The sequence below is a fragment of the Tachyglossus aculeatus genome, chromosome 19, assembly GCF_015852505.1.
Source record: "Tachyglossus aculeatus isolate mTacAcu1 chromosome 19, mTacAcu1.pri, whole genome shotgun sequence".
In the NCBI taxonomy this organism is placed as follows: Eukaryota; Metazoa; Chordata; class Mammalia; order Monotremata; family Tachyglossidae; genus Tachyglossus; species Tachyglossus aculeatus.
The window spans coordinates 25,912,333-25,932,752 of NC_052084.1; the positions used below are offsets into that span (position 1 = coordinate 25,912,333).

At 47.6% G+C, this 20,420-nt stretch overlaps 1 protein-coding gene across 1 annotated transcript in view; it reads left to right on the forward strand.

Annotated features, from left to right (window-relative positions):
- The window catches only part of SENP6 (SUMO specific peptidase 6), a 121,451-nt gene that overhangs the window by 86,922 nt on the left and 14,109 nt on the right, over nt 1-20,420 (forward strand). The window contains exons 19-26 of the mRNA XM_038760880.1: nt 979-1,205; nt 2,377-2,489; nt 2,567-2,683; nt 7,186-7,308; nt 9,505-9,597; nt 11,333-11,763; nt 17,966-18,069; nt 18,601-18,689. Coding sequence (XP_038616808.1) covers nt 979-1,205; nt 2,377-2,489; nt 2,567-2,683; nt 7,186-7,308; nt 9,505-9,597; nt 11,333-11,763; nt 17,966-18,069; nt 18,601-18,689 — 1,297 coding nt within the window. The remainder of the gene's footprint in view (nt 1-978; nt 1,206-2,376; nt 2,490-2,566; nt 2,684-7,185; nt 7,309-9,504; nt 9,598-11,332; nt 11,764-17,965; nt 18,070-18,600; nt 18,690-20,420) is intronic.

Here is a 20,420-nt window from a genome sequence, read left to right on the forward strand (position 1 = left end):
GGGAAGAGTGTTTGACACATAGTAAGCGCTTAAGCAGCGTGGCTCAGCGGAAAGAGCCCGGGCTTTGAAGTCAGAGGTCATCGCGGTTCAAATCCCGGCTCTGCCACTTGTCAGCTGTGTGACTTTGGGCAAGTCACTTCACTGCTCTGGGCCTCAGTTACCTCCTCTGTAAAATGGGGATTAAGACCGTGAGCCCCACGTGGGACAACCTGATCACCTTGTAAATTCCCCAGCGCTTAGAGCAGTGCTTTGCACATGGTAAGCACTTAACAAATACCAAGATTATTATTATTATCTGTAAAATGGGGATTAAGACTGTGAGCCCCACGCGGGACAATCTGATAACCTTGTATCCTCCCCAGTGCTTAGAACAGTGCTTTGCACATAGTAAGCGCTTAATAAATGCCATTATTATTATTATTATTATTATTAAGTGCCATAAAACAAACACACCAAGTGTTTAATACAGTGCTCTGAACACAATAAGCCCTCGATACTGTTATTGATTGACTGAATGAGCGATAGAGAGTCCAGGATAATGCCAAGGTTGCTGCCTTCTGACAACAGGGAAGAATCTGGCTAGTGGAAAGAGGAATTGGAATCCGGGAATTGGAGGACCTGGGTTCTAATCCCGGTTCATCCACTTGTCTGCTGTGTAGACCCTGGGCACGTCACTTCCCTGGGCCTCGGTTACCTCGTCTGTAAACTGGGGGTCAAAACCGCAAGTCTCCTGCGGAACGGGGACCGTGCCCATCTCCTTTACCTTGTATCTATCCCGGCGCTTAGTACGTTGCCCAGCACGTAGTAACCGCTTAACAAATGCCATCAAAAAACCAATGGTTTTAAGATACTGCCCTTGGTATTTCGGGATTTTCCAAAGCTCCCTCTGGGGACTGTGAGTTTTTCTCTTTCACTCCTCCTAGTAATATGGAATGCTCTAAAAACCCATTATGGATTTATCAACTCATTCCTTTTCAGACCCAGAAGAACAGTACATCATTCTGATCTTCGAAACCGGCCTCGACACTCAGGCGAACATGGTTTTCGAAAACATCATCACCGACATCGGCGTCAGAAACAACGTTTCCGATTTCTTTGTGAAAATCCCCTTTGAGGAAGCCAATGGCAGACTCGTTGCTTTCACGAAGACCTTTGAAGAAGTCGCCAAAGGAAATTCTGCACAAAAGGAAAACAAAATCAAAAACGTAATTTACTTTTCATTTTGCGAAATATACTCGTCCGAAAGAAAGCTACTCTGAGCAAGTCCCTGTGTTCCAAGTCTCGGCTGGGAGCGTAGCCTTTGGATTACGTTTTCCAAAGTATTTGTTCGTAACGGGATTTAGTTCATGAGCCGGAATGGGCCTCTTTTCAGTCGATTACCGTAGTGGTTATTTCTGTTGAAGAGGGTTGGAGAAACACGGAAAACCTGAGAGCTAGGGACACATTTTCAAGAACCAGGCGTGAGGGATTGTTGATTTTCAGGTTTGGTTTTTGTTTTCTCTTTCAGAGCTTTCAGAAATGGGAAGATATAGGGCTCCAGTGTTCCCTCTTTCTCTCTTTTTCCTCCTTACGGTGATCCCGCTCTGGATATTTTTCCAGTTACTTGGCTGTCTGTCCACCTTGTTCGGCTCTTTTTCCATCTCACCCATCCCCTACCCTTTTTCGCCTCCCCTCTGGCCCCTTTGTACAGTCAGTTTATTTTGTTCTCGCTTCCTGGCCTCTTTTTCCTCGTCTCATTCCTTTCATTCCCCGCCCTTTCCTCTTCCCAGGGGGAAATTTTTTAGCATCTGGGCACGTGAGATTCAAGGATTTTTCTACTTCTTGTCCAGCAGCATACTTGAGTATGTAGTTGGAGATGGGAAGTAATTTCACATTCGGTAGTTAAAAGTGGGATTTTCCGGAAAGATTAGTGGAAACTACACAACATCCCCGGTTTCTCTCTGCGTATTTTAATTTGTGATGGGATAAATCATTTTGGGGGATTTCGGTCACTGGGGAAAATTATGATGAGGCCACCTTAAGGTCCCCATAAGCCCAGGATCTGTTATTAGCAACAGCTAATATTTAGTGACCCTCAACTAGGTGAAAGATACTGAATTGAATGCACGGCCCTGTGCTTAATAAGGGGACACAAATAATAACCCTGTCTTTCAAAGCCGTAGATACGGGTTTATTTCACAGGGAAACGGAGATTCTAGTTGAGACGTGAATGACATTTACGCAAGACTCTGTGTCCATTTTAAGCCTGGAGTTCTTCTCGCTGTCCACTTTCACAGACATCTGACCCTTTTCTGCCGATTGAAACGTTTACCGGTTAACGGTAAAAGCCGGAAATGTTCCTGTTTGGAAATGACGCCTCTTCTTTTTCTCTACAAGGTTGCATTTGAGTCCAAAGTGCAGTTACGGAGTACGGCGCCCCAGTTTCAGTTTTTTGATGATGAGGACGAAATCGGAGAGCCCCACAATGTGTTTATTGGGCCTGTCGAAAAGTGAGATCATTTTTTTGTACTCTCTTGTTGCCCCTCCGTTATCTTCCGCTTGTCACAATATGAATTTTTTTTTTCAGATTGATAGTATACCCACCACCTCCAGCTAAAGGAGGCATCTCTGTGACTAATGAAGATCTCCATTGTCTAAATGAAGGAGAATTTTTAAATGATGTTATTATAGATTTTTATTTAAAGTAAGTTAATTTCATACTGGCTCTCTGTTCACCCCCAATCACGCCCATTCTTGAAATGTCTTTTGCTTTCTACCTGTCCTGTCCTCTAAGTCAGTAACTACGTAGCCAATGGTATCCAGTGGTCATAGCGCAACTGGTATTGGAGCATCTGTCGAAAAGGGGAGTCGGGCATAAAAAATATTTACAAACAGTACACATCTATACAAAAGTCGCGAGGAATGTGTGCATCCTGGAGGTGGCTGATGGGAGTTTATCTGACTGGGGATGACGGGAATCGTTCGTTCAGTCGTACTTACTGAGCGCTTACCGTGTGCTCTGTGCACCGTAACGATAAACGGACGCAACACTCCCTGCATTTCGGGAAGGTTCGTGGTATTTTAGGGGCATCTTGGCTATGAGGAGAGCCAAGTTTGGGCAGGAGCAGAGTTTCAGTCCCGGAGAACCGGGCGAGAGGGGATGGAGGCGGGAGTACGGCTGGTTCGCTTGGGCGGAAAGAAGAGAGGGACCCGGGGGGGACTGGCACGTGAAGAGAGCAGTTCTGAAAGGAGAGCGTGCCGCCGACGGTGAGGCGTTTTCCCTGGAACCGGAGGAGCACGGGACGCAAATTTAGCGCTGCGTTATTGTACGGCGTGGGGAGCCACGGGCCGAGCGGCACGTCTAGAAGACGACCTGGGCGGCAGCGGGTGGATTGGAGGAAGGAGAGGCTGGAAGCAGGGAGATCGGCGAGGAGGCTGGTTTGGTAGCCGAGATTTTTATACCAGAGCGGGAACTGGCTGTGTGAATCCGGGAGGTGTTTAGGAAGAAGAGGCAAGATGCGGCGGGAGGTCACTTCACTTCCCTGGGCCTCAGTTCCCTCATCTGTCAAATGGGGATGAAGACTGTGAGCCCCCAGTGGGACAACCTGATCACCTTGTATCTTCCCCAGTGCTTGGCACATAGTAAGCGCTTAACAAATGCCATCATTATTATTATTCTTATTACTATTCCCGCCCCTCTCCATCCCCCCATCTTACCTCCTTCCCTTCCCCACAGCACCTGCATATATGTATTTCTGTTTGTACATATTTATTACTCTATTTATCTTACTTGTACATATTTATTCTACTTATTTTATTTTGTGAATATGTTTTGTTTTGTTCTCTGTCTCCCCCTTCTAGACAGTGAGCCCGCTGTTGGGTAGGGACTGTCTCTAGGTGTTGCCGACTTGTACTTCCCAAGCGCTTAGTGCAGTGCTCTGCACACAGTAAGCGCTCAGTAAATATGATTGATTGATTGATTGAGGGTTGAGAGACAGCGGAGAGTGGAGGATAACACCGAGGGTGCGAGCCGGTTCGCCACAGGTGGGAAATTTAGGAGGAGGACCAGCCCAAGGGTTTCCATAGGTAAATGAGAGGTAGATTGGGGAATCCGCCACAGTGAAGCGATAACTTTTCCCGAGAAAGCAAAGAGCTCGTGCTGCCTCATTAATAAAAATACCATTTTATTTGACCTCAATCTGTGGTATCTGAGTGATCGCTGTCCTGTTCTCTACAAAAGTTAGCTGATCAATGAGTGGTATTCATTTGGCATGTACTGGGTGCAGAGCACTGTACTAAATGTTGGGCGAAGTACAATACAACAGAGTTGCCCGGCACATAGTAGGAGCTTAATAAATGCTATTATTATTTTTTAGTAAGTGCCCAGTAAGTACCAACTAATGATGGTAGTGACAACGAGCTCACGGTCTGCCCGAGGCAGGGAGAGGGGCAGACATTAAAATAGATTAGGGTAGAGTCGAGGAATAGATGCATATGTACTGTGGGTCTGAGGTGAATAATAGATAATAATATTTATCCCCCTTTTAGACTGCGAGCCCACTGTTGGGTAGGGACTATCTCTATATGTTGCCAACTTGTACTTCCCAAGCGCTTAGTACAGTAAGCGCTCAATAAATACGATTGATTGATTAATAATAATAGTAATGATGGTATTAAGCGCTTACTGTGTGCCAAGCACTGTTCTACGCACTGGGGTAAATAAGCAGGTTGTCCCACGTGGGGCTCACAGTCTTAATCCCCATTTTCCATATGAGGCACAGAGAAGCTGAGCGACTTGCCCGGAGTCACACAGCCGACAAGCGGCGGAGGCGGGATTAGAACCCACGACTCCTGACTCCCAAGCTCTTTCCACTAAGCCACGCCGCTTCTCCGTTTAAGGGCTATATAGTTAAACGCGTAGTTGATACAGGGGAGGGGAAAATAGGGGAAATAAAGGGGTTCGTCTGGAAGACCCGTCTGGGGAGATGCGATTTAGGGTGGGCAGAGCGATGGACCGTCCACCAGGAAGGGGGAGGACGTTCCAGGCCCCGGGGAAAACATGAACAGGAGGTCAAGGGTGGGAGAGAAATCGAGGTACAGAGTTAAGACGGAAATTGACGGCGCTTAAATCAGCATGGTAGCAGTCTAGACAGGAAAGGCTAGAGATGTTGTGTAGTATTTTGTGTCAGGCTGAATGTGTGGGTTGAAGGAGATAGCTGAGACAAGGATAATGCCATGGTTGTGGGCTTGTGAGACAGGGAGGGTGGTGGTGTCTACAGTCACGGGGCCAGGGTATGGCTGGGAAGATGACGTGTTAAGTCCAAGGTGTCAGTGGGACAGCCAGGCGGGAAATGTGAGAACGCGGAGAAGGAGAGAGGTTAGAGCCGGAGAGGTAGATTTGGGAATCATCCGTGTCGCGATGGGAATTGGAGCCTTGGGAGAAAAATGAGTTCTCTAAGGGAGCAGGTGTAGGCGGGGATTCATTCATTCAATCGCATGTATTGAGCACTTACTGTGTGCAGAGCATGTACCAAGCGCTCGGGAAGTACAGGTCGGCAACAGATAGAGACGGTCCCTACCCAACAACGGGCTCGGAGTCTAGAAGGGGGAGACGGACGACAAAACACGTAGACGGGTGTCAAAATCGGCAGAACAAATAGGATTAAAGCTATATGCGCATTATTAACAAAGTAAATAGAATAGTCAGTAGGTACAAGTAAAATAGAGTGATAAATCTGTACAAATGACCAAGGAAGGACCCCCACAGTCAGAGGGTTGGAGGCGGAGGAGGTTGGGAAAGAAACCGAGAAGAAGCGACCAGAGAAATAGGAGGAAAATCAGGAGAGGACGATTCCGGTGAACCCAGGGTTAGAGAGGCCATCTCCATGTGGTTAAATTTTTTTGATATGTATTTGCAAGTCTCGGTCACGCTTTCCTCTGAAATGAAGAGGGGATTTTCTCTTAATTTTCTGGATTTACAAGCGTTTAAATTGATCTTAAACGGAGAGTGAGAGGCCACAGCGAACAGTGAAAGAAACTTTCTTTACGTTCAAAAATGACCCTGCTCATGGTGGATTATCATTCCTCTGCGGGTTGTGGCTAGGAAGAAGGAAAGAGAAGGAAAAAAAAAACCCAAAACAAACAAGAAAACCCCTCTGTAAACTTTCTCACCATGCACACAGAAAGATAGTAGGAAAGTTTTCTAATCCCTTGTCCACAACGGACTACAGAGTGCTCTCAGGTAGGGCAATTCGGACATCAAGACGACAACTAAAAATCACCCGCGTCTCTTGCGCAAAAGCGAGCTCCCTATGTATAAAAGTTTTCCTTTTACGACAGGGAGAGGATGTCGGGGCCAGGAATGTGATGTATGTTTTCCGAAGTGCTAATCCCAAGACTATGAAGTCAGGAGCTCATGGTGTGAGATAGTTAACAAGCCATTGTAGTAATGATATTTAGGTGCTCACTGCGTGCAGAGCGGTATAAAAAGGGTTCGACAGCAGACGGAATATGAAAGATAAATAGGAATTCAGAGAAAGTTAGGGGGAAAGGGGTCCCAGAGAGGTCTCAGGGCGCTGCCATCTTGGTCTTTGGGGGGCTGGGGGCTGTGGGGCCCACGAATCACTTCCTTCCCGCGGATCGTCGCTGTCCCGAGTTTTCCCGAGTTGTAAAACGTGGAGCGGCGGCGGGCTGCCGCTGCTGAAATCCCTCCGTGCGCAGCAGGCCCGGGGAATGTCTGGAAGGGATCATCATCAATCGTATTTATTGAGCGCTTCCTATGTGCAGAGCACTGTACTAAGCGCTTGGGAAGTACAAGAGGGATGGTGCCGCTCGGCCGTCTGGTGGGGAGAGAGGCCCCGGGCCGTGGGGTTGCAACTTCCAGTCTCTGATCGCTGAATGGACGGTCTGTCTTCCATCTCAGGAGATGCCCATTGGGCTTTTCCACTCGTTTTCTGAATCACCACGGAACGCAGCAGCTGTTTTAGTGAAGGGGAGGAATTTCTTCCCAAAAATTTAGCAGTTGTGGGAGGGATTGCCCAAGCATCTCTGTACCTTTCCCTTTCCTTTCCCCCTCCTTCTCATCCAGCCCCCTAAAACGCTCCCTGGGGAAGCGTAATCCGGATCGCGGAGGTTAGCGAGTCGTGCTTTCTCGTCGGTATCCCGAGGTCGTGAGGATCACTGGGGTTGTTTTTTCCTCCCTGCTAGGTATTTAGTGCTTGAAAAGCTGAAGAAAGAAGATGCTGACCGGATTCATATATTCAGCTCCTTTTTTTATAAACGCCTTAATCAGAAGGAGAGGAGAAATGTTCACGAAACTCCAAGTCTCTCGTGAGTCCTGGGGAAAGAGTCCCACACGTGCCGAGCATAATGAACATGAGTCACTTTTAAAAAAATTGATTAGGAAACTACAATTAACTCCTGATGTGTCACCGCTGATTTGGGGGTGGAACCCAGTGGGGCCTGGAGGAAATAATACTAACAATCATTTTGATATTATTTGTCAAGCACTTACTCTATGCTAAGTGCCTTTCTGAACGCTGGGTCGGATACGATAGGTCCCACATGGGGCTCACAGTACAACTAGGAAGGAGAAAACAGGCGGGGTTTTTGGGTGGTATTAAAGCGCTTACTATGTGCCAGGCACTGTACTAAGCGCTGGGGTGGATACAAGCTAATCAAGTTGGACACAGTCCCCGTCCCACGTGGGGCTCACCGTCTTCATCTCCGTTTTAGAGATGAGGTAACTGAAGCGCAGAGAAGGGAAGTGACTTGCTCAAGGTCACGCAGCAGACCCAGGGGGCAGCCGGGATTAGAATCCAGATCCTCTGGCTCCCAGGCACGTGCTCTATCTGCTTCCCTTCGCTGTGGGCTGGGAGTCCTGCGGAAGAAAGAGGCGGAAAAAGCTCCCAGTTGGGGAAGCTTGGAAATATCTGAGTCAGTCAGTGATATTTTTTGAGTGCTTATTGTGCGCCTAGCAATAAGCGCTGCAGTAAGTAGTATTTGGGAGTGCAGTTGGTACTCATCAATTAGCAGTCAGCCTCTGATTGGCTAATTGACTCATAGTTAATCCCGAAAACTGTCTGCAAAGTCCTCTCGTGGGTAACCAAGAAGAAATGTAAAGCCGTTCAAGGAGTTACCTAAGAAGGGACGGCTAGGCGTCCTGTCAGTCCTCTGTCAGATTTCCTTCAATTCCGCTCAGGGGATCTATACTTGATTAATAGCGACGATGCTAAGCGTCCTGTCAATCCTCTGTCAGATTTTCTTCAGTTCCGCTCAGGGGATCTATACTTGATTAATAGCGATGATGCTAAGCGTCCCGTCAATCTTCTGTCAGATTTTCTTCAATTCTGCCCAGGGGATCTATACCTGATTAATAGCGGTGACGCTATCTTGAGTCACTAGTATCCTACGGCCAGCTAGAAATATCAAAAGCATAGCCCGTCAGAATTCATTCGTTCACTCAGTGGTATTTATTAAGCGCTTACTGTGTGCAGAGCACTGTACTAAGCGCTTGGGAGAGTGCACCACAACAAACCGACGCGTTGTCTGCACACAACGAGCAGAATCCTCACTGTGATTTCCCCAGGCTCTTTGGTGGGTTGATCTTGGAGCGTTTCTTCTGTTCCTCCAGATACAGCAAATACTGTAATTGAGATTTCACAGGGAGTTGGCTTTATTAAATAGTAGTTCCTTTGCCTGGGAAGTGACTTGGATTTATTGCACTGTCACTGAGCTGCTAAATATTTTATTTTTATGGAACAGTACCTCTAATCGTAATAGCTTGTGAGCACTTCAGTGCTTTTGGAAAATCAATTTTTTTCAGTCCGTTTTCAATTGTGATAAGGAGATCACTAGATCTAAATTCGTAGTGTTGTACATAATGGTAAGAAAACGACACCATGCTTTCTGAGGAAAACAGGGTAATTTGAGAATCATAAGAGCCTCCATTTGTCCCAATCTACTTGGTTTGTTGTAGGTCTGTGTTGTTTAATACTTGCATCAGTGCTTACAGTAACGTGAAAAAAATAAGGCGCTGTAATTTTATATTAAGTGTACATTTTATAGTAACATTACTACCTAATATGTGTGTGTGTGTGTGTGTGTGTGTGTGTGTGTGTAATAATAATAGTACTATTAATAGTAATTGCAGTATTTAACAGCTTAGTTATGTGCCAGGCACTGTACTGAGCGCTGGGATGGATACACACGCATATATACAAGGGCTACTTACTGTTCGCTTAAACCAACAAGAGGGGCAGGAGATATGGAGACCAGTGAGGAACTTATACTGGCGTGATTTCTGAGAAATATTCTGGAGGAGAAGCTGGAAGGCTAGAGGTGGATGGAAGGTAAATGAAGTACAAGGATTATGCTAAATATTGCTACTTTTAATGCTTATAGGAGATCCATTAAATCGAAACCTTCATTCATTTCAAATAGACTTGGGCCTAAGACAGTAGAGGTCTTTTTGAGTCTTTAAAAATGGGTAACGTTTTAATTTTGTCTCTCATTACCCTCTTACAGAATTCAGCAGAAGCGACATGGACGAGTGAAAACCTGGACTCGCCATGTGGATATTTTCGAGAAGGATTTTATTTTCGTTCCCCTCAACGAAGCGTGAGTAGGGATTTTCTTTTTCTCATTTGTAATACTCTGGGCCCACTCGCCAGGAAAACGAGCTAGAAGTTACACAGAGATTTTTAGAAATAGCACGAAAGATTGCCTGTAGGACATTTGTGCTTTCTTTTTTAAGGAAGCGTCCTGAAAAGTGGGAATCTCATGGAAGGCCCGCAGAATTGTGCCAGACCGACCAGAGAGAAGGATTGGGAAGAAAGTAGAGCAGCATGGCTCAGTGGAAAGAGCCCGGGCTTTGGAGTCAGGGGTCATGGGTTCAAATCCTGACTCCGCCAATTGTCAGCTGTGTGACTTTGGGCAAGTCACTTAACTTCTCTGTGCCTCAGTTACCTCAATTGTAAAATGGGGATTAATACTGTGAGCCCCCTGTGGGACAACCAGATCACCTTGTAACCTCCCCAGCGCTTAGAACAGTGCCTTGCACATAGTAAGCGCTTAATAAACGCCGTTATTATGAGAGGGGAAGTTGGGGAAGAAGAGGGAGACCCTCGCTAGCGGGAGGAGAAAGGAAGTGAGCTGTGGTTCCTGGGGAAGCAGGGCATCGGGGAGGATCCCTGGAGGTTCAGTCAATCAATCGGTGGTATTTATTGAGCGCTTACTACGTGCAGACCACTATACTCAGCGCTTGGGAGAGTTCAGTACAACAGAATTAGCAGGCACGGTCCCTGGCCGTAGTGAGCTTACAGTCTAGAGAAGCATTCATTCATTCATTCAGTCGTATTTATTGAGCGCTTACTGTGTGCAGAGCACTGTACTAAGCGCTTGGGAAGTCCAAGTTGGCAACACGTAGAGACGGTCCCTACCCAACAGTGGGCTCACAGTCTAGAAGGGGAAGACAGAGAACAAAACATATTTTTTTAAAAATAGAACAAATATGTATAAATAAATAAATAGAGTAATAAATACATACAAACATATATACATATTGGCACAGCGGAAAGAGCCCGGGCCTGCGAGTTCAAAGGTCACGGGTTCTAATCCCGGCTCCACCCCTTGTCTGCTGTGTGACGTGGGGCAAGTCACTTAGCTTCTCTGGGCCTGTTACCTCGCCTGGCAAATGGGGATTGCGAGCCCCACGCGAGACAGGGACTGGGTCCAACCCAGTTTGCTCGTATCTACCCCAGCGCTTAGTACGGTGTCTGGCACATAGTAAGCGCTCAACAGATGCCACTGTGATTATTTTATTATTATTATTGTGCCGTGGGGAGGCACCAATCAGCCACAGAGCGGTGGCAGGAAAAGAGGGGGACTTTGAGAGCAGTGAGCCCTAAAACCCGAGGTCAAAGAAGGAGAAATACAGAGGTCTTTAGGGCGCAGAGGAGGCCAGCTAGCTTCCAGGGGGTTTTGCGTGCTGGATTCAGGGCCGAAGACCCCCAGACCGTGTCGCACAAACAAATCAGTGCAACAGAGGATAGTCTTGGGGGATGTATGTGTGTGTATATCTTTGCTTGCAGCCACAACGCGGTAACGACGTCCTCCAACGTAAACCGCAAATATGTCCGCATCGTGGGTGTATGGGTATGCCAGACGTCCTATTCTCCGAGCAGATCTGGTGATGAATACGGGGTTGATTCTTGTGTTTTAAGCCTCTTTAAATCAAGCCGGGTGTCTCCAGAAAAATAGAAAGTAAAGGACGGGCCCTAGAGTGAAGAAATTCAACCGTTTTCCGAGCTCGATGGGTGGAGATGCGCGAACGCCTCTGTGTCTCTCTTTGCAGCGCCCACTGGTTTTTGGCCGTGGTTTGCTTTCCCGGATTGGACAAACCTAAATACGAACCCAATCCTCAGTATCGTGAAAATCCGTCTCCCCAGTTGAAAGGCTTTCCGGCGGACAGCTGCGCTCCGTCTCCTGTGGGGAATGACATGGACGGTTGTCCACCCGGCTCCCCCGTCAAGCCCGTGCTGAGGAAAACGCTCGGTCGAAAACTCGCTTCGGCTCTAATGAACTCAGGTGCCGGAACGGAGGAGAACGAGTCACCCGGCCGCGGCGGTCCGGGGAATGGGAAAAGCAGCTCGAGAAGAGTAAATCGGACTGACGGTGAAAGCGAAGAACTTAAAAAAATAGAATCCCCTTGTCCCAAAGGTGATAATAGGACTAAAGACGAAAATGGTAGGCCGAGTGAATATTCGTCACCATTACAACGTGCCGGTAAGTAACGTATTTTTGATTCTTTTGGAAGTGCCGAGAGCAAGGAGGTTCGAAACCCGTCAGGGTTTTGTTAAAAACTTCACTTAAGGTTCCCGGAGGAATGCGATTCTGGAAAAATCGGATTGGAAATGCCTGAAAAGATTTAGAAATGCTCAGGTTTTTCTTAGAGATGATTTGTTGCTTAAGGAGTTGCCTCCATAAGGAAGACGTGGATTTTCTGGCCCTCTTTTTCGTGAAAAAATTCGTGGCGCAGTGGAAAGAGCACGGGCTTTGGAGTCAGAGGTCGTGGGTTCGAATCCCAGCTCCACCACAAGTCTGCTGTGTGACCTTGGGCAAGTCACTTAACTTCTCCGAGCCTCAATCACCTCATCTGTAAAAATGGGGATTAAGACTGTGAGCCCCACATGGGACAACTTGATGAATCAATCAATCAATCATATTTATTGAGCGCTTACTATGTGCAGAGCACTGTACTAAGCGCTTGGAAAGTACAAATTGGCAACATATAGAGACAGTCCCTACCTAACATTGGGCTCACATTGATCACATTGATCAACTTGATCACATTGTATCCCCCCCAGCGCTTAGAACGGTGCTTTGCACATAGTAAGCGCTTAACAAATGCCATCATTGTTATTATTATTATATTTTGATTGCACAGTATGTGGGATTTGCGGTTGACGATTTTTAGGAAACGAGTTTCAGGCATGGTTTTTTTTTTTGGTAATCTGAAGCATCGCTTTGGTTTGAAGTGTTCATCATCCAGTTGTATTTTTGTACGGATTTGTTCGGAGGAGAAGAGGTTCCTTTGTGAACCCCTTCTACTAGTATTTCTTCCTCCTTCGGTGGTGGGGATAGCGGTCGCCTTAATTATCCCACGATCGCAGTCCGGTGAGGGCCCTCAGCCTCCCACCCCTCAGTGGCTCCCGTGGGCGGCCGAAGATATCCTGAAGCCAAGTGGGAGCGGGGAAAACCGGAGAATTCCGAATTCGGGCACCTGAGCTGCGGCTTTGGAAAGCGTCAGCTCGTAAATTGGGGGATGATGAGGCCGATCGGAGCCAGGCGTGAGAGACCGACTCGGCCCCACGATGCCCCGTGTAAAACGACGTCCGCCCGCGGTGAGCAGAAGCAGCACGGTGTCGCGGCCGGGAGTCAGACGGTCAAGGATTCCCAATCCGGCTCCGCCGCTCGCCCGCGGTGTGACCTCGGACGAGTCATTTCACTTCTCTGGGTCTCAGTTACCTCATCTGTAAAATGGGGATCGGGGCCGTGAGCCCTAAATGGGGCAGGGACTCGGTCCAGCAGCGTTCGCTTGTATCCGCTCCGGCACTTAAGTACCGTGCTTGGCACGTGGTAAGCGCTCAAGAAACACCGTAGATAGTAACCATTATTATTATTATTAGTCAATCAATCAATCAATCAATCGTATTTATTGAGCGCTTACTGTGTGCAGAGCCCTGGCGATAATATGTACGATAAATAATCGTATTTATTGAGCGCTTGGGAAGTCCAAGTTGGCAACATCTAGAGACAGTCCCTACCCAACAGCGGGCTCACGGTCTAAAACGGGGAGACAGAGAACAAAACCAAACATACTAACAAAATAAAATAAATAGAATAGATATGTACAAGTAAAATAAATAGAGTAATAAATACGTACAAACATATATAGTCCTCAGATTGGCGAAAGAGCAGCAGCACTTGGGCCAGAAGCGCCGACGTGTCTGTTCTGTCGTTCTCTCGTACTGTCGCGAGCTCTCGATGTGATGTTCTGAGGATGAGTTGAGCGGGCGGTTCGTTCATTAATCCATTCAGTCGTATTTATTGAGCGCTTACTGTGTGCAGAGCACTGTACTAAGCGCTTGGGAAGTCCAAGTTGGCAGCATGTAGAGACGGTCCCCAAACAACGGCGGGCTCACAGTCTAGAAGGGGGAGATGGGCGGTTGGAAGTGGGTAGGGCGAGAGCACGGCACAACCGGCAGGAGTTTACAGGGAATCAATCAATCAATCAATCATATTTATTGAGCACTTACTACATGCAGAACACTGTACTAAGCGCTTGGGAAGTACAGGTTGGCAACATATAGAGACAGTCCCTACCCAACAATCAATCAATCAATCAATCGTATTTATTGAGCGCTTACTATGTGCAGAGCACTGTACTAAGCGCTTGGGAAGTACAAATTGGCATCACATAGAGACAGTCCCTACCCAACAGTGGGCTCACAGTCTAAAAGGGGGAGACAGAGAACAAAACCAAACATATTAACAGAATAAAATAAATATGTACAAGTAAAATAGAGTAATAAATATGTACAATCATATATACAAATATCCAGGTGCTGTGGGGAAGGGAAGGAGGCAAGACGGGGGGATGGAGAGGGGGACGAGGGGGAGAGGAAGGAAGGGGCTCAGTGTGGGAAGGCCTCCTGGAGGAGGGGAGCAGGGAAGGGGCCGGGAAGCAGCGGGGGAATAACGCCAGTTAAGGAAGATGGAGAAACTGGAAGCCAATGGCCGGGAGCCTTTCCCCGGTGCAGAGGGAAAGGGATCCAGGCATCGGTTGGGCGTCGGGAGCCGCGTTTCCGGACGGTGATCGTGGAGTGTGGACGGGAGGGGAGAGAGGCTGGGGCATGAAGGCCCGTTGGGAGCGGGAGAGGGGCGGAGAAGGTCAGTTGCGGAGACGTTGAGCCGGAGAGTGGAGGTCGGCCCCTCCAAAGTCAAGGGGCCATGTGGGATTGGATAACGAGGGAAAGGTCGGGGATGGAGGGGTCCACGTGGGAGTTCTCCACATAGAAAGGGTAGTTGAGGCCGTTCCGTGGACGAGTTTCCCCGAGTGAGTGTGGAGGGAAACTAGACTGTGAGCCGGCCGTTGGGTAGGGACCGTCTCGTTATGTTGCCAACTTGTACTTCCCAAGCGCTTAGTCCAGTGCTCTGCACACAGGAAGCACTCAATAAATACGATCGAATGAATGAACGAATAAAAAGAGCAAAGGACTCAGCTACCACCTTGGTTAAAGCCTTCCTCGCTCCACGGTCGGTTAGACTCTCTCTGGGAGGCAGCATGGTGTGGTGGATGGAGCCCAGGCCTGAGAAAGAGCCCAGGTCATGGGTTCTAATCCCCGCTCCGCCACCCGTCTGCTGTGTGACCTTGGGCGAGTCGCTTCACCTCTCTGGGCCTCAGTTACGTCATCTGTAAAATGGGGATTGAGACGGAGAGCCCCACGTGGGACAGGGACTGGATCCGGCTTGATCTGCTTGTATCCACCCCAGAGCTTAGTACAGTGCCTGGCACATAGTAAGCGCTTAACAAATACCATCATTATTCCCATTTCTTCCAGTTGGTCTGGGTTGCACACGGCTACAGCCGGGGATCACCTTGCTCTGCATTGGACAGGAAGTCACTATAATATTTAATACTTTATACTGCATTTAATGAGCACTTATTATGTGCCGAGCCCTCAACTAAGTGCTTGGGAGGATACAATATAACAGAGTTGACAGACACATTTCCTGCCCACATCGAGCTTAGAGTCTAAGGGGGAGACCGACGCTGCTGTAAATAAATTCATTCATTCACTGTCATATTTATTGAGCGCTTACTGTGTGCAGAGCGCTGTACTAAGCGCTCGGAAAGTACAATTCGGCAACAGATAGAGACAATTCCTACCCAACAACGGGCTCACGGTCTAGAAGAGGGGAGACAGACAGTGAAACGAGTTGACAGGCATCAATAGCGTCAATAGAAATGCATTGAATTATAGATATATGCACGTCATTAATAAAATAAATGGAATCATCAATATTTACATATATACACAAGTGCCGTGGGGCGGGGAGGGGGGATATGCAGCGTGGCTCAGTGGAAAAGAGTCATCGTCATCATCATCAATTGTATTTATTGAGCGCTTACTATGTGCAGAGCACTGTACTAAGCGCTTGGGAAGTACAAATTGGCAACATCTAGGGACAGTCCCTACCCAACAGTGGGCTCACAGTCTAAAAGGGGGAGACAGAGAACTGAACCAAACATACTAACAAAATAAAATAGAGTCAGAGGTCATGGGTTAAAATCTCGGCTCCAGTTATCAGCTGTGTGACTTTGGGCACTTAACTTCTCTGTGCCTCAGTTTCCTCACCTGTAAAATGAGGATGAAGACTGTGGGCCCCCTGTGGGACAACCTGATCACCTTGGAACCTCCCCAGCGCTTAGAACAGTGCTAAGCGCTTAATAAATGCCATTATCATTATAAGCGTTCTGGGGGCCGAGGGAGGGGTGGATAAAGGGAGCAAATCCAAGGGACGGAGAAGGGAATGGGAGAAGAGGAAATGAGAGCGTAGTCATGGCGGGCTTCTTGGAGGAGATGTGCCTTCAGTGAGGCTTCAGAGGTAGGGAGGCCTCCAGGAGGCCTTCCCAGACTGAGCCCCTTCCTTCCTCTCCCCCTCGTCCCCCTCTCCACCCCCCCCATCTTACCTCCTTCCCTTCCCCACAGCACCTGTATATATGGATATATGTTTGTACATATTTATTACTCTATTTATCTATTTATTTTACTTGTCCATATCTCTTCTATCTATTTTATTTTGTTAGTATGTTTGGTTTTGTTCTCTGTCTCCCCCTTTTAGACTGTGAGCCCACTGTTGGGTAGGGACCGTCTCTATATGTTGCCAACTTGTACTTCCCAAGCGCTTAGTACAGTGCTCTGCACATAGTAAGCGCTCAATAAATACGATTGATGATGATGATGATATGTTTGTACATATTTATTACTCTATCTATTTATTTTACTTGTACATAGCTATTCTATTTATTTTATTTTGTTAGTATGTTTGGTTTTGTTCTCTGTCTCCCCCTTTTAGACTGTGAGCCCACTGTCGGGTAGGGACCGTCTCTATATGTTGCCAAATTGTGCTTCCCAAGCGCTTAGTCCGGTGCTCTGCACACAGTAAGCGCTCAATAAATACGATTGATAATGACAAGGAGGGAGAGCGATGGTCTGAAAGAAGGGCCGGAGGCAGGACGTGGGCGAGGGACGGCGAATGGGTCGGCATCAGACGAGCGAAGCGTGCGGGCCGGGTTATTCCCGGAAAGCAGCTTCGATTGGCGTCGAGACGGTCCCAACTTTTCAAACCTTCCACCTTCACCTGCCGCTTTCTTCGTTGGCCCTCGCTCTCCATTCCTCCGTAGCTCACCTCACCACGCCGCCCTTCATTCTGCCGCTCCATCCTCCCGTACTCACGTCGTTCCTCCGCCCCGGCCCGTCTCCCTATCCAAAGATACCAGCCCTCAGACCTTCAAAGCTCTCCTTAAATCTCACCTCCTCCACCAAGTCTTTAGTGATCATCATCAATCGTATTTATTGAGCACTTACTGCGTGCAGAGCACTGTACTAAGCGCTTGGGAAGTACATATAGAGACAGTCCCTGCCCAACAGTGGGCTCACAGTCTAAAAGGGGGAGACAAAACCAAACATACTACAAAATAGGATAGATATGTGCAAGTAAAATAAATAGAGTAATATGTATGTACAAACATATGGCGTTTATTAAGCACTTACTGTGTGCAAAGGACCAGGTACAAGGTGATCAGGTTGCCTCACCTCACAGTCTTCATCCCCATTTTCCAGATGAGGGAACTGAGGCCCAGAGAAGTGAAGCGACTTGCCCAAAGTCACACAGCTGACAGTTGGTGGAGCCGGGATTTGAACCCGTGACCTCTGACTCCAAAACCTGGGCTCTTTTCCCCTGAGCCGCGCTGCCTCTTTCCCGGTTAATTCCCGACACTCCAACTCGGCAGCCACCCCTAGGAGATGGACGTTAGGGGCCAAGTGTGGGTATCCGATTGGAGGCGCGATTATTCTGATTGATTTTGGTATTTCATCGTTTGGTGAATTTGCTCTCCCTCTTCCACTCTTTGTAAACAATTTTTGAACGGCCGTTCTCCTCTTTTAGATTGTAAACTCCTTACGGGTAAGGGGTCGTGTGTTTTATTTCTGTTTATATTCATTCAGTCATATTTATTGAGCGCTCACTGTGTGCAGAGCACTGTTTCTGCTCTCCCCGGTGATTTGCAAGGAGTAGGGGCTCCCTCAGTACCATCGGCTGGAAGGCTTGCGGTAAAACTGCTTACGTTTGATTCGATATGCGCGTCCGTGAAAGTGGTATTTTTTTAAAAAAATAACATTTCTTCTTGTGACCAATACAGATGGGTTAAACAAAATCAGACTAAGCTATAGCGACGAACTAACTGACAGTGGTAAATCTCTTGAAGATGAGCTGATTGACTTTTCGGAAGATCGGGATAACCAGGTAAAAAAACAAAACAACCCTAGTCCAAAACTGAGCGGTGGTTGCTTGGCCTGTTCCGATTGGAAACTTTACAGCATCATCATCATCATCATCATCATCAATCGTATTTATTGAGCGCTTACTATATGCAGAGCACTGTACTAAGCGCTTGGGAAGTACAAATTGGCAACACATAGAGACAGTCCCTACCCAACAGTGGGCTCACAGTCTAAAAGGGTGAGACAAGGAACAAAACCAAACATACCAACAAAATAAAATAAATAGGATAGATATGTACAAGTAAAATAAATAAATAAATAGAGTAATAAATATGTGCAACCATATATACATAAATACAGGTGCTGTGGGGAAGGGAAGGAGGTAAGATGGGGGGATGGAGAGGTGGACGAGGGGAAGAGGAAGGAAGGGGCTCAGTCTGGGAAGGCCTGAACATCTAGAGACGGTCCATACATAGAGTAATAAATTCATTCATTATTTTAGCTGTTGTAAACGATGCTTTGTTTAGGATCTTTTAACTCTTGCCTTTTGTAGGAAGATAGCAGCGACGATGGAGGCCTCACTGAGGAGAATTGCGGTTCGGAATTAGGCCAGTGGCACCTGAAGCCAACAATCTGTAAACAGTAAGTACTGATTTTGTATTTCTCGCAATATATGCACGGTGACCGCATCCCTTCAGGGACGGAAGAAAAACTGGCAAGAATCCCCACGGCAGCCTAAATTCCTCGTGCCGTAAGAGATCGCGGCTTGTTTCCATTCCCCTGCCTGCAGCGAGTGAATGTGTAAGCAACACTGTGTTGTGTTCCACTTGTTTTGTGTTGTGCTTTCCCAAGCTCTTAGCACAGCACCCTGCACACAGTCAGCGTTCAAAAATTGCGATTAAATGAATGAGTGAATAAGTCAGGTAAGAAGTGACTAAGTTTCCAGGATGGAGACTCTAGGAACCCTCTATTTGGGGTTTTAGCACCCCTGGATAATTAAGAAGTTTTTCCTTCTGTCCAACGCATTCTCCGTTGAACTTAAGCCCATTTTCCCAGTCTGGCTGTCAGCGGATATGGAGATGGATTGGTCAGGAACTTCCCTACAAGTATGTTTAAATCCAGTTAAGACACGCCACTTTCCCAGGCTATGGTCCTCCAACTTGCTTTTTCAACTCGCGACGATTACGATCACCAGCGTTTCTTCTCCGAATCCTCTGTGCGGTTTCTCCCGATCCCTTCGGAGAGCAGTAACCAGAGGCGAACGTAAGTCGACGAAGCACCTGTTGCAGGACAAACTGTTGTCGATATGTCCCAGTCCCGATTTGGCATTTTAAATAATCATCAATCGTATTTATTGAGCGCTTACTGGGTGCAGAGCACCGTACTAAGCGCTTGGGAAGTACAAATTGGCAACATTTTTGGCACCTTTGCTACCGACTCTTACTCAGCGTCTGCTCAGCCGTGGCTCTGGGATTTTTTTTCGGCTGCAACTCTAAGCATGGATAAACCATGGATGGAGTCGGTAACAGAGTCGGGGCCTCTTCCTTCGCCCTGCGGCTGTGTCCGTGTCCGTTAGATTCCGAGGACCTCGCTGAGAAAGCTCGTGTGAATGGAAAGATCCCGCAGTCCACCCAGGCCCATCCCGAAGCCTCTTCCACGGGCTCAGAAAATGGCTCTGTGCGAGGTTTCTCGGAAAACCCCCAAGCCACGGGCGAGCGGATCGAGAAGGGGTTCCCAGACCGAATATTTGCGAGCAGTAACTTCCTCCCAGAAGGATGGGAATTTAGAGGGGGAGGTAAAAGTTCCCAAATGGGAATTTCTCTGGCTTATAACTTCCCACACTCCATTGATATTTGAAAAGAGAGAAAGGTGTCATCGGCAGTGGCCGGCCAGCAGCGGAGCAGCCCGTGAGGAGGAGTACTGTGAAACTGAGGGCCAGAGCCTCAGAACGCTTCTCCGGAAGGCTTGTCTCTAGATCTGGAAGTTAAGATGAACTTCTGCAAAGAACCAGAAAGAAACTCCACCCAAAAAAACCCACCAACGCTTGCTGGGCAATTTAGCCTAAATTACAGCTCGGCGGCCCCTTCGCCTGTTGGGAAAATGTGAATCCCGCTCCTTTTCTTCCACTCCTTTGCCTTTCCTCCAAAAAGGGGCTCCGTTGGCTCCTTTAGTCTAAACTCCTTGAGGGCAGGGAGTTTCTCTCCCAACTTTTTATCGTACTCCCCCAAGCGCTTAGTATAGTGCTCCGTACCCAGTAAGTGCTCGATAAATACGATCGATCGATTGGCAGTTTGGAAAAAGGTACGGTGCCGGGATTTTACCCCTCGCCTCTTGCTTGTTGACGGATGAAATAGTGCCGGGCGGCTGTTCTTC